The sequence below is a fragment of the Neolamprologus brichardi genome, chromosome 9 (assembly GCF_056152115.1).
Source record: "Neolamprologus brichardi isolate AB-2024 chromosome 9, ASM5615211v1, whole genome shotgun sequence".
Taxonomy (NCBI): domain Eukaryota; kingdom Metazoa; phylum Chordata; class Actinopteri; order Cichliformes; family Cichlidae; genus Neolamprologus; species Neolamprologus brichardi.
The window spans coordinates 18,459,714-18,480,052 of record NC_142112.1 but is presented as its reverse complement, the minus strand read 5'-3'; the positions used below and the strand labels follow the sequence as shown (position 1 = coordinate 18,480,052).

At 40.7% G+C, this 20,339-nt stretch overlaps 1 protein-coding gene across 1 annotated transcript in view; it reads left to right on the top strand.

The window, feature by feature from the left end:
- The window catches only part of ofcc1 (orofacial cleft 1 candidate 1), a 136,580-nt gene that overhangs the window by 66,719 nt on the left and 49,522 nt on the right, over positions 1-20,339 (top strand). Inside the window, exons 6-16 of the mRNA XM_087845507.1 lie at positions 1,534-1,638; positions 2,263-2,346; positions 4,449-4,673; positions 5,002-5,099; positions 6,490-6,576; positions 6,665-6,735; positions 7,980-8,103; positions 12,600-12,842; positions 15,920-16,068; positions 16,354-16,468; positions 17,294-17,591. Coding sequence (XP_087701633.1) covers positions 1,534-1,638; positions 2,263-2,346; positions 4,449-4,673; positions 5,002-5,099; positions 6,490-6,576; positions 6,665-6,735; positions 7,980-8,103; positions 12,600-12,842; positions 15,920-16,068; positions 16,354-16,468; positions 17,294-17,591 — 1,599 coding nt within the window. The remainder of the gene's footprint in view (positions 1-1,533; positions 1,639-2,262; positions 2,347-4,448; positions 4,674-5,001; positions 5,100-6,489; positions 6,577-6,664; positions 6,736-7,979; positions 8,104-12,599; positions 12,843-15,919; positions 16,069-16,353; positions 16,469-17,293; positions 17,592-20,339) is intronic.

The following is a 20,339-nucleotide window of genomic DNA, read 5'->3' as shown; positions in this document are numbered from 1 at the left end:
CTTTGATGGACTGCCTCCATTTTTACATGGACTTGATTAGGAAGGCAATTTATGGTTGCTGAAACACTGCAAATAAATAAAATTGAACATGCACTGAAGAATTTATAGGCTCTGAATCCACAAACTATGAATCAGTAGCACACAATAAGCACTTCTGACTTGTGTGCCTTTACTGGAAGATCCAAAAAGAAAATGTTCCATGTTTGTGACACTTTGGCCTTTTCCAGACTCTTTCATTATCTCTTGGTCTCTGCTAACAGTATCTCTGGCTGCCAAGAAGTGCTAGTTACAGATATTGTGCATGAAGAACAGATAATTGAAATTTTCATTAGAGAGATGAATTGGAGGGCAGCCAGACTATTTAGGTAAATCACAGCTATGATTCAAAAGGCGATTCACGAAGCTACTACCATTATGTAAATTTGTATTTGAAAAAAGGGTTTCATAACCTCAGAGCTATTTGCGGAGAAATTGTTCAAACTCTCTGCTAACAACGTACCGGGATTTAACATGTGAATTTCACAGTCAATTTATGACACCATTGAAGAGTCATGTAGCAGCGTGACTCTTAATAAGTATTTCAGTCTGAGTGTTTAAGTTGGAGTATAAAAGAGCAGGAAAACCTCATGCAGATATTTTACAAGAACACAAAAGAATTTCTGTGGAATTTTTTTGGGGGGTAGTGGCCGAGTGGCCAGTGGTCCTTTTATGCAAACAAACTCGCATTTTTACGCAACCAATCACTGAAGCCCTCAGACTTCTATAAACGCGCCTTGTGTGGAATATATAACATGACTTAATCCATTTTCCCCCCCACAATCTGAGAAATACAAGTCAAGCAATTTAGATTGGAGCGAAAATATTCAAGGCTTGCAATGATAATGATTCCAGGGGTTAAAAAAAAAAGCTGTAGGTGGGGTGTACCTTTAATAGAAAGTGCCCCTGAGCCAACTGATTCCCATAAACTCTGTGGAGCAGACTTGATACCCATAGGTCAGTGATTGCTAATAAGAAGTCAATGAGACATGGGCTCAAGTTATTTTCCTTTGGATCTACTCCCCCAAACTTGCCTCCTTCTCTAGGCCGCTGACCTCGGAGTATTTAGCTGGTATTGTCTTTGAAATTCCAGGTACTTTTGGGCTTGTAGACTTTCTCATTAGTTCCTTTTGAACATGGAAAACATATGGCAGTCATATTTAAGAGATTGCTTGCCATGACCTTTTGCAGCATGCTAATTAGGCCCCAGAGCACCGCAGGCCGTGGAGAGGTGCACTGAGAAACCCAGGAGTCTTTTTCCCAGTTCTTTCTCTGCGCCTCTGAACTCCTGTCTCATCTTGGCTCTGCCTTATCTAGTAGCAGCCACTACCACTGCCCTTCGACAGTGTGGGTTTCAAAATTAACATTTTGCTTCATGTGCTTCTAATAACCACTAACCTGAACCTGTACAACTCCCTCCTTCCCCTCCCTTACTACCCCGCCAACTCCCAATCCCTCTTTCTCTCATTCGCTTTCCTCGTCGTGCACTTTCCACAGGAAATGAACGTGCGCAAAATTACTTTGACCCGTCGTCGACGAGGCAGACGGACTCGGGGCATTGCAGGACGACTGGGGTCAGCGCTGAAGATGAGCTAGAATTAAGTATGCCATTCTCTGTCATAATGGTTCTCCTCGGTTCATTAAAGAGGGGTGAGAGAGATCACTAGTAACAGGCTGCCATCCGTGATGTCACGGCGGTCTATGTAAATACACCAAGTGATGGCATCACTAGATTGGCTACCCAAGTCGTTGTCATTGATGAAGGTCATGTATCATTGGTCAGTTTTCATTTCACCGTGGCATTTTCTCTCATCACAAATGACACGTGCAGAGCCATATCAGGAGTTTGCAGCCCCCTCCTAAAGTAGGCCTATTAAAGGCGAGCTCTTGGGAGCCAAGTAATATGCATGTTATAATGAAACCTGGCTATTAATGGAGAAGGCATTTCACCTGTATCTTTTGGATATCACTGCCGTGTAATATCAAAGGATCCACCAAATCAAATCTCATCACATGATGACAGGCCAGCTAACAGGCATGTTAATGCTCCCATTTCATTACCCCTCTACATACACTTGATTTTCACCCTTCCCCACGACTAATTTGCACGTTAAGATGCAGTTTAGATTGAGTTGGCTGATAAGTAGAAAGTAATTATTAAAGCACACAAAAAGAAATATATTTCTTTTTTTGGCACCATTCAAATATACTTGTTTGGATTTACAGAAACTTTCACTGCTGATGAAAAGAAACTGTATGAAAGAATAACCGCGTTGCTGGATGACGAAGACACCTTCATTGACTTACCTGGTATGTATCCTCTATTAGCTATACTACAGTGCCATAGTGATTTGTGGGTCCTTGATTTATTGTGATATTTAGCCAAATTTCATCCAGTTTTGCACATTTAACCTATGTGTATCACTTAAACTAGTTTGCATGTATTTGCTTGTATTGCTGGTTTAAATCATTGGTATAATTCACAGACATGCTGGTTAGTGTAGACAGTGCAGAAGCACTATATTTGTTTTCAGACTTTAGAGATACATCTCTCTGTTAACTTCCATCTGTATTAAAATATCATTAAAAACACAATTTTGTGACCAAGAATGTCATATTTTCTTGTGTGTTCTACTTTCTAATGTTAAATGTAAATAACAGAAACCATCCACCCAAAAATATGATGCTGTATTTCCCACTAACACTAAAAGCAGCACTACCATAGAACAAAGAGTAAACTAGAAAGGGATGCTCACCAGCAGACGGTGCTTTCCAAGCAACCCTATTGTCTCACAGTAGTCGTGCCTTTTCTCATTAGCTCAGTTTCATTTAAATATGTAGCCATCCAGGCAATGCTGAGATGGTTTAAGCTTAGCATTGTTCTGGGTGAAGACAGTCATACCAGATCCTGTTGACATGACGCACATCTCTCTTGTAATTCCAGCGCACAAGTGATGGGTTTAGGCCCGCTTCAACACGGTAGAATTTAGCAGGCTTGTATTATTTCCTATTGTTTTGGATTTAGCTGTACCACCGAGATTAGCAACCCCATCCATTGTTTTGGAATGTTCATGAAATCCCACAGAGAAAGTAAAGAGGATCTTGGATTAAGAGTTGCTTCATGCAATAGGCTGAGAGAAAGGGAAGGAAAGAGAGACAGGAAAACACAGAGAGAGAGAGAGCTTGTACTTCTGTACTGTCCAACACTACTGCCAGTTAGCACTTTACTGAGCTACAATAGACTTCAAGACAATGACCTTATGCAGTTGTATGGATGCCTCCCACCGGTGTAGGCTTCAAGTGTTCTTTGCAGAGGGCTCAGAGTATGTCAGTCCTGATCCTGACATTTTGTGACTGCTTCTCAGGCTTTTGTTTTGGCTTTTACAGCCTGTCACAAAGCACCATACACATTTCACAAGAAAGAACCTGAATAAAACAAAACATTAATGAAATGGACAGTGGCCAGTGTTGGAGCTTTTTTTCTTTCCTTTTTTAAGAAAAAAAAATCCTGGAGAAGTCTTGTCTGTCTGCCTTGGATCTTCAGCTCTTCTTCTTTTTTATCTTGATGAATTCCTTTGCTTTGGCTTGGAGATGAAAGACCACAAAACTGGTATTCTGGTTTTCTGTAAGGCGTTAGGCGTCGCTATCAGCCTCTATGTGAAAAGCATTAAGCAGTTTTAACAGATTTGGCTCTTGCACACGTTGGACTGCACACGTTGAATATAGAGATTGTTGAAGAATACATCACATTTCTACCAATGAGCCAGTACAGCAAAACTGAAACAGAAACAGCGAGCATGATAAGCTACTGCAAACAATGCCTCTCTCCATTCAGTAATGATTTTTAGGTTACTAACTTAAAACTACTTTGCATATGTTTTTTTCAGTTTAGAGGCTTGGTCCCATTTCAGTCTGGGCATGTTAGATTAGCCTAGGCTGTAGAATGCCTTTTACTGAAATAGAGCAATTTGATGAAATGTGCTATATTCAGATTCATCCTATTTAAAAAAAAAAAAACTAACTAAAAAAGATATTTTTGTACACCTCTTATAATAAAAAACTGACATTATAGGATTCAGCATTTCTTTTTTGTTCCTTCTCTAAACAAAAGTCCTGCCTCAGTATAGTTTTAAGCCAAACGTGTGGATGTGTGAATTGAATATGATGCTTTTTGACTGTTCACCATTGTGTTTTTGTACAAACTTCCACTTCAGTACATCATACTGTTTGCAAACATACACATATCTATCAGTTTGTGCCTGTTTCTGGTTGTGCTAAATATGCTCATCCATCAGTATGTGAATGCATGTTCCAGTGTTTACGAGTGGAAATCCGTGTGCATGTGTGTGCGTGTTTGTGTATGTCTGGTTGTGTGTGTGTCTGCACATGCCCACTGATGCGAATCTCTCCAGGTACGCTGCTAGCCTCCAGGGATGAGGAGGTGTTGGAGGTGAAGGCGGGTGATCTGGTGCTTCAGCGGCGACTGCTGCTCCACAGTGGTGGTGATGCCTCGGGCTCCAGGCCCTCCCAGGCCCATACCATTGCCAAAACCCAGGCTGAGGGTAGTACTGAGCTGGGAGGAGAGGCTGGACTCAAAGCAGGGAGGATGGTAATGGGCAGAGAGAGCACTGTAAAAAGTAATGCTATCCTTTTATTCGTTTTAATGTTGATTGATCCTATACATATATACATAGTACTATTTTATAGCACTAAATTAAATGGATTATCTGATTAAAACAAATATATATTGGAGAGCAGAAAATGTCTCATAAAATCAAAGTTAAAGGTAACATGATATTATTTCAGCATTGCAAAATTAATTAATTCATTTCATGGTTGCGCGATTGGATCAACGATGCAATGGGAGACTTGACATAATATTCAAAGAATCATGCATGCTTTGGTAATCTTGTAGTTTTGTTAAATATTAGAATGCTTTTGCTGCCTCTGTAATATTTCTTGCAGTGAGGACAGCTGAGGAGGTGATCCCCCACTACACCCAGCAGCTGAAGGAGCGTGCGCGGCCTGACATGATCATGCTTGGCAGCCTTTCACTGCAGCAGGTCAGCGCTACAAAGAGGAATATCTGTGTCATCATCCCATATTCACCAGCACATCAGCCATGTCCATTATGCTGTGTACCAGTGGCTTGGCTAATGGACATAGAGTCTGTGCATGTGTGCATGTACGTCTATCTGTTTTTTGTCTCTTCACATGCCTGTTTGCAAAGTGAGTAACTTCCTTGGCTTAATTTTCTTCTTCTCATTTTCCATTTTTCTTCTTTTCTATGTTGTCCCAAACCTTCCCCCCACCCCCCCTCCCTTCTCAATCCATTTCATTTTCTTGGAAGATGGTCTCAGCTGAATGCACTCATGTTTCTTTTGAACAGCGGGCATTCAAGGTACTTCAGAGGTTAGATTACTCATTCATCCTTGACTCCAAATTAGAACATGGATTTTAAATCGATATTCTATTCTACATATGATAAGCTCAAACCATTAATTTATTTGATTTATGCAGACTCTCTTCTTTTCTCTTTCCACTTTGTTGTGCATTATTATGCATATTTGTCTCTAACAGAAGCTGAATTTCCTCGGTGCTTTACAAGTCTCACGGTCTTTTCAGGAAAAAAATAAAAGATCATGACTACTTTTCATTTTCCAACTGAGGATTTTCTGAACTAGCTTTAAGATCTGAAGCTTCGTTCAAAACAAGTGCTTGCATTCGATCAGACAGAAGAGAAATGGGAGTGGATAGAAGAACAGCAGGTTCTCATTGTGTAGGCAAATCTGGGTTCCAAAGAAACACATTAATGCATATGTAAACACAGGAATGCAGGACTTCCATCCACTGTATTTTTAGTTCTAATCCCATTTGAAAAGAGAGGAGAGAGAGTATCAAGTTACATGAATAGAAAGTAAATGTAACCGGGAAACAAAATACTCAACAATGAATTACTGTCACTCCGAAGTCACAGCAACAGTTGACTCATCTTCCCTCACTGGATAATCAGCGGCATCTACTGTGTACTGTATCAGTAGTGGGATCGGTGTTATCTTATTCGACAATAATATGTATGCGCTCTCCTACTGTTTCCACTCCCACCTCCCATTGAAAGCACATTATCCACCAGAGATTTCACATCTATTTTAAAAATAATAGCGTTTTTCTTCTTTCTCTATTCTGCCGCACAAAGCCGCTGCAGTGCGAGACATTGTCACTTAGCAGTGTCAATGTGTCTGAATGGGGAGTGTGAATGTGCTGACTGAATGTAAAACCGGCAGAAATACTCATCAAACGCTACATGTCTTTAGGGTCTGGCTTGGTATCGATTGCCTGCAGATTGCATTACAGTTGCTCCTTGTGCTTAATTCTGCCATTATGGTGCACTGCACTGTTTCACAAAGCTGCATCCAAAAGAACGCGTGCATGTGATTTTGAACATGTTTTCAGCAAGTGGCTCAGGATGGACCCCCGAAGAGAAGCGAGTGGGCAAAGAGAAAGAAAAGACTAATGGCTTTCTTCACTGGTGATTTTAAGGTAAATGATCATGTATTGTATAGTGCAGAGCAGAGATGTTGCTGTTTTGCTACATGTGAGAACACAACATATCCACTTTAAATTAAAGGAGCCCAGTTCACAAAGAGACAGCGATGAGGCAGTGAGACCACAACCCATGATGAACACACTGCTTCCGTGGTAAAGTCCAGCCCATTTCATATTTCTTTCCATATGTAAAATTTATGTCACATGACTGTAATCATTAATTGTGTTAAAAGCATTTGTATTCCCACTGACGTTTGGGAAGGAATGTAATTCATGTGTCCCCCGCATGGCTTCTCTTGTCGGCAGACATTGCGTTGTGGGTACTATGGCTCCGGGGCACAGAAATCTGTCCATGTCACTGGGCTCGGAGGTGCATCAATTCTTGGTCCATCCGCTTTATTCAGAGATCACACATCACATCTTGAAGCGAGAGCCCCAAAGGCAATCAGCTTAGCATGTTTAAGTTTTAAGTAATTACGGACTACCGCGCCGGCTGACACGATAAAATCAAGACACCACTGTACACATCAGCATCTCGTCTCGCACCGGGTTGTATTATGGGTGGGTGGCAGTCGGACACCAGCCCTGTCAGATGAATGTGGTTTGGAGTTTAGCGAGATGACCTCCTCTCGACAGCCTTGAACCCTGTAAATTCCCTCTGATATCAATGGTGGGTGGCTATTAGACATGGGAGACTTTCTATGCATCACCTAGGGCTACATCTGCCTGAAATTGAATGAGAAATTATTTCACTTTCTCTCTTTCTCTCTCTCTCTCTCTCTCTATGCCTGTGAAAGAAAAAAAATTAAAGAGCAGAGACACGGAGCTGACTTGTGGTTTTTGTAACAAATGTGTAATTCATTTGTTTCCACTGTTTCTAATTTAATGGAGGTTGAGTAATTGCATTAGGAAGCACATTGTGCCTTGTTGTGAACTGATGAAAGCACATGTAATACTTTTGATAGGCAAACAGAGAGGAGGGAGTGAAGGAGAGAAAGAAAAGAAAGAGTGCTCGCCTTTGATGCGCAGCATTTATTTGCTGAATTATCCTCCCTTTTACAAGCATCTTATCCCCAGTCACAGGCAGGCCAGGGCCCTTGTGATATTGCTTTATTTTGAGGAATTAAGAGAGGTGGCGAGGAGACAGAGCGAAGCAACCGCTTATTACATTACCACTGATAAGATTGAAAGGCAGAGAGAAGAAAAAGAGGAGGGGGAGAGAAAGACAGAGAGAGCGAGAGACAGTGGAAAGTGTTTTGTTGTGGCGTTATTAGATTGAGCCGCTGTTGGCTACAGAGTGGAACAACAGAGGGTCCAAAATGCAGGTGGCTGTTAACAGGGTTAGCCTCTTGTGTTTGTGCGCACCGCATACAAGTGTGTGTTTGTGCACGTAGCAGCAGCGACGTCGAAAGCCCGTCACTCAGAGCGTTGGGGGAAGGCCAAGAAGAAGCGATGGCCAAATACAGCCAGATGACAGAGCTCCCAGAATCCTCCTCTGCAGCATCACGGCCCCTGTGGCAGGTAAGATCTGTTAGAGTGAGCCACACATTCACCGAGGACAGAAAGCATGTAAACAGGAAGTGACATACCCTTAATCTGTAAAAGAGTGGTCTCGCAGGAGAAGATATTGATCCTGAAGTGTTTACAAATAACCACAAAAAACAAAAGTGAATGATGTAATTTTGTGAAATCCTGTAACCTGTTAGAGTATCCAAAAAAAAAAAAAATCCTTTATTTTCTAGATTTTCAAATTTCGCTCCTGTATGTGCACACGCCTGCGCAAAGGCAAATATATTTGCAATACAGCACTGACTAAAACAGCTTTGCTTATACAGCATGCTAAATAAGTAGTCACAATATCACTATATATATTGACACAATTTATTTTTACGTAGCATATAAAGAATCTTTTTTCTGAGTGGATGCTGTCTTTGGTTTTTGCAAAATAAGTAGGAGTAAAAGGGAGCCTTTAGAGATGAAAAAGGGGGGAACAGAGTTAGAGGAGAGAAAAGATAACCGAGTAGGAAAGAGAGAGAAGGGGACTGCAGCTTTAGTGGTAGCATCACCAGCTGTGGGAGGAGTGTGCTGTTGTGTTGCATCTGGGGATGAGGCTGCCATGCCACCGTGCTGGCTTAAAGATGTAATGAATCTTCAGTCGGGGGCTTTCCTTCCAGGGTGACAACTGGCTTTGAGGAAGGTTGTAAATGCAGGGGAGATTGTGGTATAATTCCTCAGACTGGCGTTTGTGCCCCCCAGTCACCATTCGATTATCTCCCAAATTGCTGTGTTTCACTGAGATAAAGATTTTTTATGGCTTGCTGACTTGAAACAACTAGCACAGGCAGAATAGGGGGCAAAAGAGGGAGAGGGAAAGACAGAAAGAAGAGAAAGCAATGGCCAAACCTGCCACGCATAGTAATTTCCTTTGGTAAATGACAAAATCTTTGTTTATATGACATTTCCCTAAAATCACTGCAGCGAGATGAATCTGAAATATAAAATGTCACATTTGGCATGCAAAACTATGAAAATATATTTCTGTGCAAAATTCATGGAGGCATTTAATTTAGAACGTGTTTAATAACTAAGGCAGCCTGCATCAGTAATCCTGCCCGGAGGTCCCAAAAAGATTGTCATATTTATTCTCTCCTTTCTTCACCCCCCCTCCTTCATTCCAAAGCCAAAAAATTTTAAGGGTAAATGTTCATTGTTAATTAAGATATACTAATTAAAATGAAAATAATTAACGAGAAAGCTTAATCTCTGAATATTAGCCCATACTTAGAAAGAAAGGAAGTTTTTGTATGTGGCATTTCCTGTCTCTATTAAGAGTGCATTTTGTGTGATCAGTCAATGTGTGGAAAGCCCTGAAAAGATATTTCAGTGAAAGGACGGCCGCTTGCCAGCAAAACCACGGAGGATCCCTCGCTGGAGCCTTTGATCTCATCTGTAGGAGTGCTGTAATGTTATGGCACTTTAGGCACAACTCAAGCTTGGGGCAAACAAACCACCTCTGATATGGAAAATTGGCTCACTTCACCTTTTACCTTCACCTTGCTGTCTCGACTGACTCCTGTGATGCCTGTGCAAGCATGTGGGCTTGATAATAACAATGCTTACAAATTGGACACCGGTATGACGTTATTATTTTTTATTCCGGTGCTTCTTTATGCTCCTTTCTCCTCCTCCTTCTCTTCCTTTCTTGTCTGCATGCATACATCTCGTTCCAGTGTGGGGGTTTGGAGGTCTTCATCCCCTCCTCCCAAATGTGAGATGTGTGGGCTAAACGGCTTTGCCACCAATTATACTAATTTCGCTTCTGCCTAAATTGTTTTAGTTGGTTTGGTATGCAAAGATGCTCACAGAGGGGAGATTGCGGGGCATTACTGCAGGGCTCAGCACACACACCCCTGCATTGCCTGGCAGAGCAATGGGGATCACCAGCCCTTGCTAGGTGAACGTGTGTGGTGCGTGACTGTGAAATAGCAGGGAACAATCTCAGGTACAAACAGCACTGTGTGAAAGTGCGTGCATATGAGTATAGACACTAGCCCCTGAGTGATGCTATATCATTGATTGGAACTGAGGTCTTTAATTGCCAAGCACTCAGAATTTGCCCCTGGCGACTGGTTAACATGGTGTAAATTTGAGCACATAAAATAAATAGGAATTAGAAGTTGGACCTTAGATAATGTCAACACTTATTTAGGATAGGATGATATGTTGAGTATCACTGTGCGAATTGTATTGTGGATTTATTTACCTTCATCTGGCAGCAGGATTAGGTCAGGAGAGCTGCTTAAAACTTCAGATGGCAGCTTACAGATAGGTTACAAGTAGTTCATATCATAGCAATGTATCAGTAGTCTCATGGTAACATAAGTATAAAGTTGTATTACCCGACAACTTAGCAAAGTAAGGACCAAATTTTGTGCTATTCTAGGCTATAGGTTGGTAGATAAACAGTAATATCTTGATGTTAATGCATAATTATTTCAATATCAAAAGACAATTAATCACATAATATTCTGCATTTGCAGCGGCATTTGCTCAATCATCCAGGTAAGTAAATCTCCAAAAGTTGTTTTTGTTCATCTGGATGAGCACAAAAACGCTACGTCTAGATGAACAGAATCAACTTTTGGAGATATTAACATTCAGTTAGCCATTTTTGCCAACGTCATATAGATTTGGTTACAATGGCCATGTACTCACAATACTGTTCTTAATATAACACCCCTGCAATGACACAAAAATATTCTCTACTAGCCAAGAGTAGAGAATATTTTCTGTGTTTCTGTGTTTCAGAGTTTATGTGTTTAAATCTTTGCATTTTAGCAACAAAGTACTAACATGTGTGAAATATAGTGGGGGGAGGCGGGGGGGGGGGGGGGGGGGGGGGTTGTTGCAATCCAGCTAGAAGCCTGCAGTAAATGATGTTATGATGTGAATAAGCAGAAGTAGATGAAGTCAAACTATAAGCTCAACTTTTCTTCTAGTTTTTTTAAAGTAGTGTATTGGCTAATATATATATATATCACCCATAAGACTTTAACATTTCTTGTTGATGGGACAGTTTCTCCTGCTGCTTTTCAAATGATTATAAAATATGCAGTTACTGGTTAAATAAAATAAATATATATTTTTAAAAATGACATGTGCACATAAGAAAGCTTATATTCCGGCTGGTTGTGGTGATCTGTGATTGCTATCAGGTGGCTGCAGTGCTGCTTCCTGTTTGATGTGTGAAATCAAAATGGCAAATGCTGTAAAGTGGCTTATGGTGCATGATGTCACATCACACACACACAAACATGCACATGCTCCACAGGGTCTCATTCTTTCCAGACTCCCTTGCAAGTGCCCCTGATGGAACATGAACTCATGAGTGGAGTTGCTGTAATCTTAACCTACGCTTAAACTAAACTCAAATATGAATTGCATTGAAATTTAGAATCAGCACATAATTACATTGTACAGGTTATTACAACGTTGCCATGCAAAGGCAAGCAATGGGCGAAATTAACTGTTTATGCTAAAAAAGTAAATAAATTGTGACTAAGATCTGGGGTTTCTGTTTAAACTAGATTGACTTTTCATCCATTGCTGTTCAACAGATGCCATAGGACACAAAAGGCTAAAAACTATATACATTGTTGTCTGATTATGTTTCATTAGAACAAAATAAAAATGACTGTCTAGCCTGCTTAGACTATTACTCATCCTAAGCTCTGAAACAAGGCACATGTCACCAAAGCAAACAAAGACATTTGCAAGTGGAATGATGTAGCCTGAAGGTTAACGGGATAATCTTAGTAACACAAGGATGTTTTTTTTTAACCAGTCGTCTGAATAGGGAATCTAGTTTTGTTATCAAGGAATGCTGGTATTCCCTAGAGCAAGGCCTTGAGCTTTAAACGCTGAGGGATTGAATGGAGATATGTAGATAGGAGATTGTGACTTTACTGAGCTTGTCTTTAGTGGAATCACATTTGAAACACCTGTAATCTGAGTATTTATTTTTTGAAAGATAAAAATGTAATTCTTGTTTGAAAGATCTACTCGTATGAGGGTTTTTAGTTTGTTTGTCCATCTGTCTGTTCATTTGTTTGTTCTAATGATGTTGCCACCAGCATTAAAGTAAGGACAATATTTAGCTTACATGACAAATAATACAGACGTTAAGATGCCATTTGGCAAACTCCTCAGGGGGTCTCATATATCCTCAGCAGTCAAAGACACTGTTGACAGGCAAAATCTATTAATATAATTATTAATTGCCCCGTAGTTTCCTTAGCATACAATAATTTATATTTATATTTAAGTATAGAGAAAAGCTGCTCAAATAGAATTTGACAAACTTTATTTACACTCACAGTTATTTACAAAGTTACAGAAATGTTGGTTCAATAAGGGTTTTGATTAAATAACAGTATTTTCTCTAAGAAAATATTTTTATAATCACAGTTTCCACGAATAAAGAAAGATAATAAAATCAAGCCTGTACTTTTTTGTAGGCGGACCAGAGGAGTGCTCCCCAGCCCGTGGAGGTGTGTGTGCGTTGCCTAAGAGCCACGAGGGACAGACTTCCCAGGGGTCTCTATACTGTCAGAGTGGCACTTCACAGCCATCTAGGGGGTCCAGCTCTGGCCTGGTGCAGTAAGAAAGGGCAACACGTTTGGGCAGCGTCTACTGAGCCCACTGAGCATCGGGGACGCTTCTACGACATTGACCTCCACATTAACCAGAGTCTGTTCATGGTAGCCACAATTTCACTTTGTATAAGCTTTGTTTAAGCATCAGGGCAAAGCATGGGGTGTGCTCTAATGGAGTGATATCCACTGAGCTCTGACAACAAAAGAAAAGTTTTAATTTTAGTGTCATACGTCTTTTCTCTGTTGACAATAATACAACAACACACATCAGGGAAAATACACACAATCTGTCCCTGGTTGTGACTATTAAGTGTTAAGAAATAGTATAAATATAGTATAATTTTGTTTTGCAGTTGACAATTGGAAAACTTGAATTTAATTTTTATTTTTTCAAAGAAAAATGGAACTAAATATAAAATACATCTTTCACCGGGAAGCAGTTTTGACACTGAGGGGGCAAGAAATTAAATAATATTTATAAATTGGTCAAACAATAAAGCTGCACGTGCTAAAACGACAGAAGCTACAACACTGCATTTCTGGTGCTATTTCAGAATTTCTCTTTCTTCTTCTGCCTTTATTTTCATCAGCTGCAGTGAAGATGGAGCAGTTTCTACACTGAAAGGGTTATGAGAAGTTATATTACTGTAAAGGCAGCGTATGAAAATATGTCACACACAGCCTCTAGGTTTTTCTCTAGGGATCCCTATATGAATAAAACAACAACTTCTCAAACATGACATTTAATCCATGCATGTAAATCAAATCCAATATCAATTATTCATTCATATAGAAGAAATAATGTTTTATTGGAATAAAAATGGAGCACAAATGGAATGAAACATTTCCTTTCCTTCCTGTGTGTCTTTCAGCATCTGCCACATGCTTGAGCCGGATCAAGGCAAATAAAAGCAAAAATAGAAAAGTTAGGCAGAACTGACAAAAATATGTATTTGAAACATATTTTTAAATATGTCAGCCTACATTTCCATTTCATAATAGATGACTAAATATGTTTTCCCGTTTGGTTCTTTTATTGAAACAACACAGCAGATTACATTAGATGAAATTATGCACATTTCACAACCCCTTTCCTAAACCTTTGGATATGAAGGAGCGGATCTTCTATATAAGCTGTGCTAATCTTTAAAAAAACCCACATACTTATTATAGATGGTCGATATTGACCAGTGGATTAGAACTCTTTGGTTTATTCATTCAGTGATGTGTGCACGGTACAAAAGATTCACAAGCAAAACCTTAAAACAGAAACCACTAAATGCAGTGTCCCTCTTGATCCCATAGAGTCTCATACAGGCTGAGAAAGCATTTCTTCACTGTTGTGATGGCAACTCTAAAGGCCTAGCTGGAGCATTTAGCACATGTGGACACTGTCAGCGTGCTGGTGGGTGTATTCACTGAGCTAGAGCATTCTGATAATATTGTCACAAGCTCCCATGAAACATAAAAGATGGGGTAAAATCTGGCACGAACTGAAAGCAAAACCTGGGCTCTGCGTCAGAGGTAAAAAGAAAGAGGAAAAAGAAAAAGGTTTAAGTACAGCATGGTAAATGCCTCGTGTCACTCTGCCTTCCCTCCTCTCCTCCCCAAGCCCTCAGCTGTGCTTTATAGACAAACCAGTTGTTGTTGTCCTCATTGATAGTAGTTGGAACGTTGATCAGATTTGTCTGAGACTACCAGGATTGGCTTAGCTGGTTTTCTCTCCGTCTCTCTCGCCTCTTGCCCACACGATAGCGTGCGATTTCAGTGGAGCTTGCAGTGCCTTCTAAGAGGAAATGAGGAATTAGCGATGGTAGGAGGAAGCCAGGAGCTTATTTTCCTTTCCTCTTTCTCCATATCTCTCTCCCACTTTTTTTCATTCACCCTTTGCTTTGTGTGTCTGGGTTTGGATTTAGACAGAAACAGTGCCGCTTAGTTTTGAAATATCTTGGATATGCAGAAGAGTGAGAATGCTTGAAAAGAGTTGAGAAGGGCCGACACTCATTTTAGAGTTTTATACCAAAAAAGGAAAAAAAATGATCCACATTCTAATTAAAGAGGGGAGGAGGGGAGTGGACAGGAAGAAAATTAGGAAAGATCCTTGGAGGTATATGAATTTATTCTTGTCTTTTCCACTTTTTAAATCTTTTGTCATGTGTTGTGCTTATTGCAAAAAAAAATCACTTTTTATCAGTTTACTGTGAACTGCACAACTGTAGCCGTTAATTTCCCCTCAGCACTTTAAAAAAAAGTCAACCTGGATATTTATAATAGTTTAAGTAGATCCTCCATAAACAGAGGAGCAGAAAAAACTCTGAAGCATATCAAGTCTCACAAACCTCTCACCACATACGCACATATGCCCACGTGTCTACACAAAGGCACTGCGCGCGCACGTAAATGACTATTTATGCAGGTCACATTTCTTACAGTAAATGAATAATATGAATATCCTCAATATCTATAATCTCTGATATTATTCCATAAATTTATGTCCTGAGTCAGACACTACTACCCATCATTTCACAGGTGCATACCAAAGGCTGATTTACAGGGGGGCGGGGGGTTGAAGAGAACGGGATACAAATGATTTATGTGTTAAAACAAGTCCTCTGCATTTTCCATTACAACTAATAAAGGGATAAAATATTTCCACCCAGTGATGGATGATGTCGCACGCACCTCACTGTCAGTTCATTTTTTAAGCAAACCCACCGTTCTCTGGGTAAATAAGAATGTATGTGTTTTCCATTGACTGCTAACCACTAACAATTTTTGCTTCGCGCAAGACACCCTTGATATTATCAGTCTGATTGATGATGGCTTCTCTGAATCACAAATTCGGTAACTGTCAGCTCACGCTCTACAACAGCAAACTCGAGTTGCCCTCTTCGCAGCGTTTGATGCCGCAGTCTTTATCACGCCGACATCTCCTTTTAGGCAATTTTCTGAGCTCGATGGGTTAGAGTGGCAGTTTAGAACGATCCTAAGACAGCAGATAAGTTACGGGAGGATTCAAGTGTAGGATGTAGATTAAAAGGCAGTTAGCATTCTACTCTGCTGTTGATGTGTCTGCATGTGTGCATGCGTTAATGCATGCGCCCTGCAGGCATGTGCGCTCAGCTGACTGAAACTGTGAGCAACTTTCTTCTTTCCTTATATTTCTTTGTATGTTTATCCAGGTCTTACCTTCCACCTGTAATATCATCCCTTCCACGGTGCTGGTTTTCCAGCTGATCACAGCACCGGGAGATAGAAGTCACGTCAGCTCTGCGTTGGCCTGGGCAGCATTTCCTGCTTGTGGGCCAAGTCTCGGTTTGGTCGAGGGCAGGTGAGTTAAAACCACTGTGATGAACAGCAAAATGATCTTCAGATGTTTCCCTTTGTTATTCTGCGAGTTTCCCCCTGACTCAGTCCAAAGACAAGTTCTTTACCTTAAGCGTGTTAGTTTTTAGCATGTGCACCCTGCCTCTCTGCCCCCCCAGTTACCCCAGATAGGATAGCTGGTAATGAAAATGGATGGCATGCAGTCCAAAAAAAATGCAACCTGCAACTTTTCTGAGTATTTCTCATCAACATTTCTTTGTACAGTGACAGGTTTCTGTTATGTACACAGGTTCAAAACGCCGCTGATCAGGGGCGAGCCCAGCACACAGCTGGACCAGTTTAAAAAGATTGAAGCCCTCATCTCCTCTGATCTCGACCACTGGCTGTGCAACCTGTATTTTCAGGTGTGTTTGCAATTACGAAACCCCGTGTTCACATGTTTGTTTTGATGACGCGAACCTCTCGATTATTCTATTTAAATTCGTAATTGCGTGCAGGTACAGTATGTGCGTGTTTATTTCTTGGTCTCAGTTATAAACCATGTGCTTGTGTCTGCTATTTTTCTTTTTTCTTTCTTTCTTTTTCACTCTGATCCTCTTCTTTTATTTGGAATGTTTAGGGGGCAGAACGGTGGATCTGAAAAGATGGGGGGTTGGATTTTCAACGATAAAAAGCTTTTACAGAGAAATTGAAAATTGGCCCCAGAGAGCAAACAAGAACCACATCTTTACCCAGCAATTCTGAAAGCATTAGAGCTGATGCATTGATTAGATTAGTAAACATCTTAATTGAATTAAAAACCAGAACAAAGCTCTCTGTCTTGGATTTGCTTCTTTATTTGTCCCTTTGACTGTGACATGTTGTTTGTATTACTGCATTATCATTACTGTTGGTACGGTTGCTTTGATTGCTGTGGGATATTTTTTTTTGTATCTCTGCATATGCACAGCACAACAACAAGCACAATATTCTTGTCACATTTATAGATTTAATTGAATTGTTTTACTGCACACTTTGACAAATGCTAGTAGTTCTCTGTGCCTGCAGTTTTGAACACCTGTAATGTTATTCATACAGCAAGATGTTTTCCCACAAACAATGATGATGCAATGGAACATTATGCACATAACTACTGATTATTACAAGCTATTAATGTTCACTGAACACATATGCAGACCTCTGACACACGGGAAGCAGGCCTGTTCCTCTTCTGGTTTCTTGTGTTTTAGGTAAAGAGACTCCCACCTGGAGCATCTCGGGGACCAGAGCACTGCATCACTTTATCAATCCCCTCTTCTAAACAACCTATTATTCCCCAATCTGAGGTCCACCAGAACCAGCTGCCACTCCAGCCCAAGCCCCCATCGCAGAACCAGCTCTGTCCTCAGCTCGTTCATCCCCAGTCCCAACAGCAGGCCTGTACAGACCCAAGCTGCAGAGCGGGAGATCCCTCTGTGGTACATTCTCACCGGGGGTCCCCTCTCAACCTGTCAGCTGATTCTGCTTGCTCTTCCTCATCTCTGCCAGGTAGGGCTCCGATGTTACAACCCCCAACTATGCCACAGTGTGGAGAAAATGTCACCCTAATGTCACCAACACTGGGAAAAGAAGAATGACAGGCCTCCCTTACAGCAAAGCTCCACTGAGGTGAATGTGCTTGAGGGTAGGGTTTGGTAGGGGAATGCTTGACAGACAAACATTATATTTGTTTTCTCAGTTAAGATTATGTGTAAAATATATAGACTCTAATGTTAGTGTTAGCATAGGCAAAGTATTGTGCACAACATTAGCAGAACCTGATAGTTGACAGACATTTAGATAAATATAACCACCAATTCAGCAAGCAAACAAAAACTTGGCATGTAAAGTGCTGGTTAAATAAGTCCAATCAAGCTAGCTATTGGTGCACAGTGGTTAGCCTAGCTGCCATGATTAGCACAACAAAGGTTTTGGAATTTATAACCACATTTTCTTCTTTATATTCTGTGTCCAGCTGAGCCAAACTAAACATTTTACATGCTTACATGACCTGGAAGACACACATTTCTGTGTTTTGCGGTCTGGCTTTGGTTCACTGTGGATGACTAACTTATAATTATCGAGTTCGAGCTATAAAAAAAGCTATATAGCAATTTTCTGCCAGTTGACCGAAATTCCTTCTTTAAGTTCAATACATAGTAGGCGCTTACATGCTGCAATGCATTTCTGATTACCATCTTAACTTCATCTGCCTTTTTATCCACAAATCACCATTTCAATAACATCTGGTTAGCTTTATTTTATACGATTTCTCCTTAGGAAGATAAGATATAAAACAGATGATGAAATTTTAGATTTAGTTATGAGACTTCATCTTGGTTCAGTCTTTACTGTTGCTTCAAGTCAAGGAGAGGCTTTTAGAGTTTGTGTGTTCCCTCATATATGTGTGACCTCTTCCTGTGTCCTGTAGTTACTTCTTTAAATCTTAACACATGCAAGTCATGTTTAAGTGAGGGATGGGCGCTCCTTTGCTTTCCTTTTACAGCATGCAGAGATAATATCCTGTGTCATACAACGTAGGTATTAAGGTATCCTTTAGCTACGTAGGTGAAATGTTTTTTTTATGGTTTCCTTGCTTATGTGGTGGTCCAACCCAGGTATATTAGTAGAGGGCCTGAGTTAATATAGTTTTTGCTTTATTTCATTACTAAGTGAAGTGATATAAGTATGAATCTTACAATGTCCAAAGTTTGAGCTAAGCGATAAAAATGCTGAAGTCCCATATTTAATCATAACCACATTTAATTGGGGCTAATGATTTTGTTGATAATAATAATGATAATATTAGAGTCCATCTCCTTATTTTAAAAAATATACTAGTTTTAGTCATCTACCATTCTGGCCATTGCCACAAATCAAGTGCAGACTCATTTGGTATTGATCCTCAACAAAGACGACCGGCTAGCTTCTTTGTTATTAATACACTGGCCTTTTTTTCCTTTTCTCGCTTTCTTTCTTTCTATTTTTTTGCACGCACAGCTCATCTTTATTTAACAGTCCTCAAAAGTTTCTGGGGTGCTCTGCTTTAAACATCACACAGGCTTTTTAATTACAAATGAGTTGTGACAGGTCTGCTGGGTAGCACCCTGGCCCATTTTAAACGTGATGCCGGCTGACAGCTTGGCAGTGTTCTCCCAGCACAGAAACATGTGGAAGAAATTGGTCTTTTACATTTCACAGCTTGTCGCTTCCTCCGCTGGCTGACCTGTGACCCCCCACAGAGATCCTAACGCCCACAAGGGAAGTGTCCCCAACGAACTGACTGCCTTTCCAGAGAGAAAGAAAGAGAGCGAGGGAGGGAGAGGAGCACTCACTATGGGAGATTTATGTTCTGCCACACAAGGCAAAAGGTACCAGGTCTCTTCACCGCACACGGCTTCAAACTCTGGCTTGCACGCAGGCAGAGATGTCAACACACACGCACTTGCGCGCACGCACGCCCATTCTCACAGGTGAGGAGGTTGCTTGGGAAGTGAACCCAATCCGCAAGTGAAATAACGGATCAAAAGGTGTCCTGCACAACACCTCATCTGCGCCGTTCCCTAAGCCGACCTGACGTTTGTGCCTCATTTGCATACAGATCCGTTCATGTTGCATTACCTCTGGAGCGAATTATGGTGTTCAGATGGGGTGATACGTCAAGGTTGAATGGAGCGATTGGATGGACAACTTTAACCTAGCCAAAAATGGAAATCCAATTCAGCAAGGAAAAGAGGAACGAATTACCCCCCCTACCCCACCTCCTTCTCAGTTTTTAGTCAAGTCTGAGGGTTTTCAGACATTTCCTTCCTATTTCATGCCTCCCTGTTTCTGATGTCTTCTGCGTGGAGCTCACTTTCTCTCTGCATGTAACGCCTAGATTTTCCTCATTACCCATTTGTCTCTGAGTCAGGACAAGTATATGGAGATCTCTTGTCATTGCGATAATCTGCACAGTGCAGAGCTTGACAGTGAGACTTGAAGATTGCATTCCTCGGGCCTTAAGTTAATTAATCCCCACAGAAGAAACACAGCGTTGGTGAGGTGTCTATACGGAACTAAACCTGACATCCCAAACCAAGATTTTAACTCTGACGAGTTTCAATCAAAACAATTTTATGTGGGCATTAATGTGTTTCTGTTTCAGATTATTATTATTAGCTATCGGATGGTAATAATCTGATTTACGTCAGTTGACTTGTCCAAGCAGAACGGAGTGTATTTGGCTTTTTACCGCAGTGATCGGCTGGAGGCACA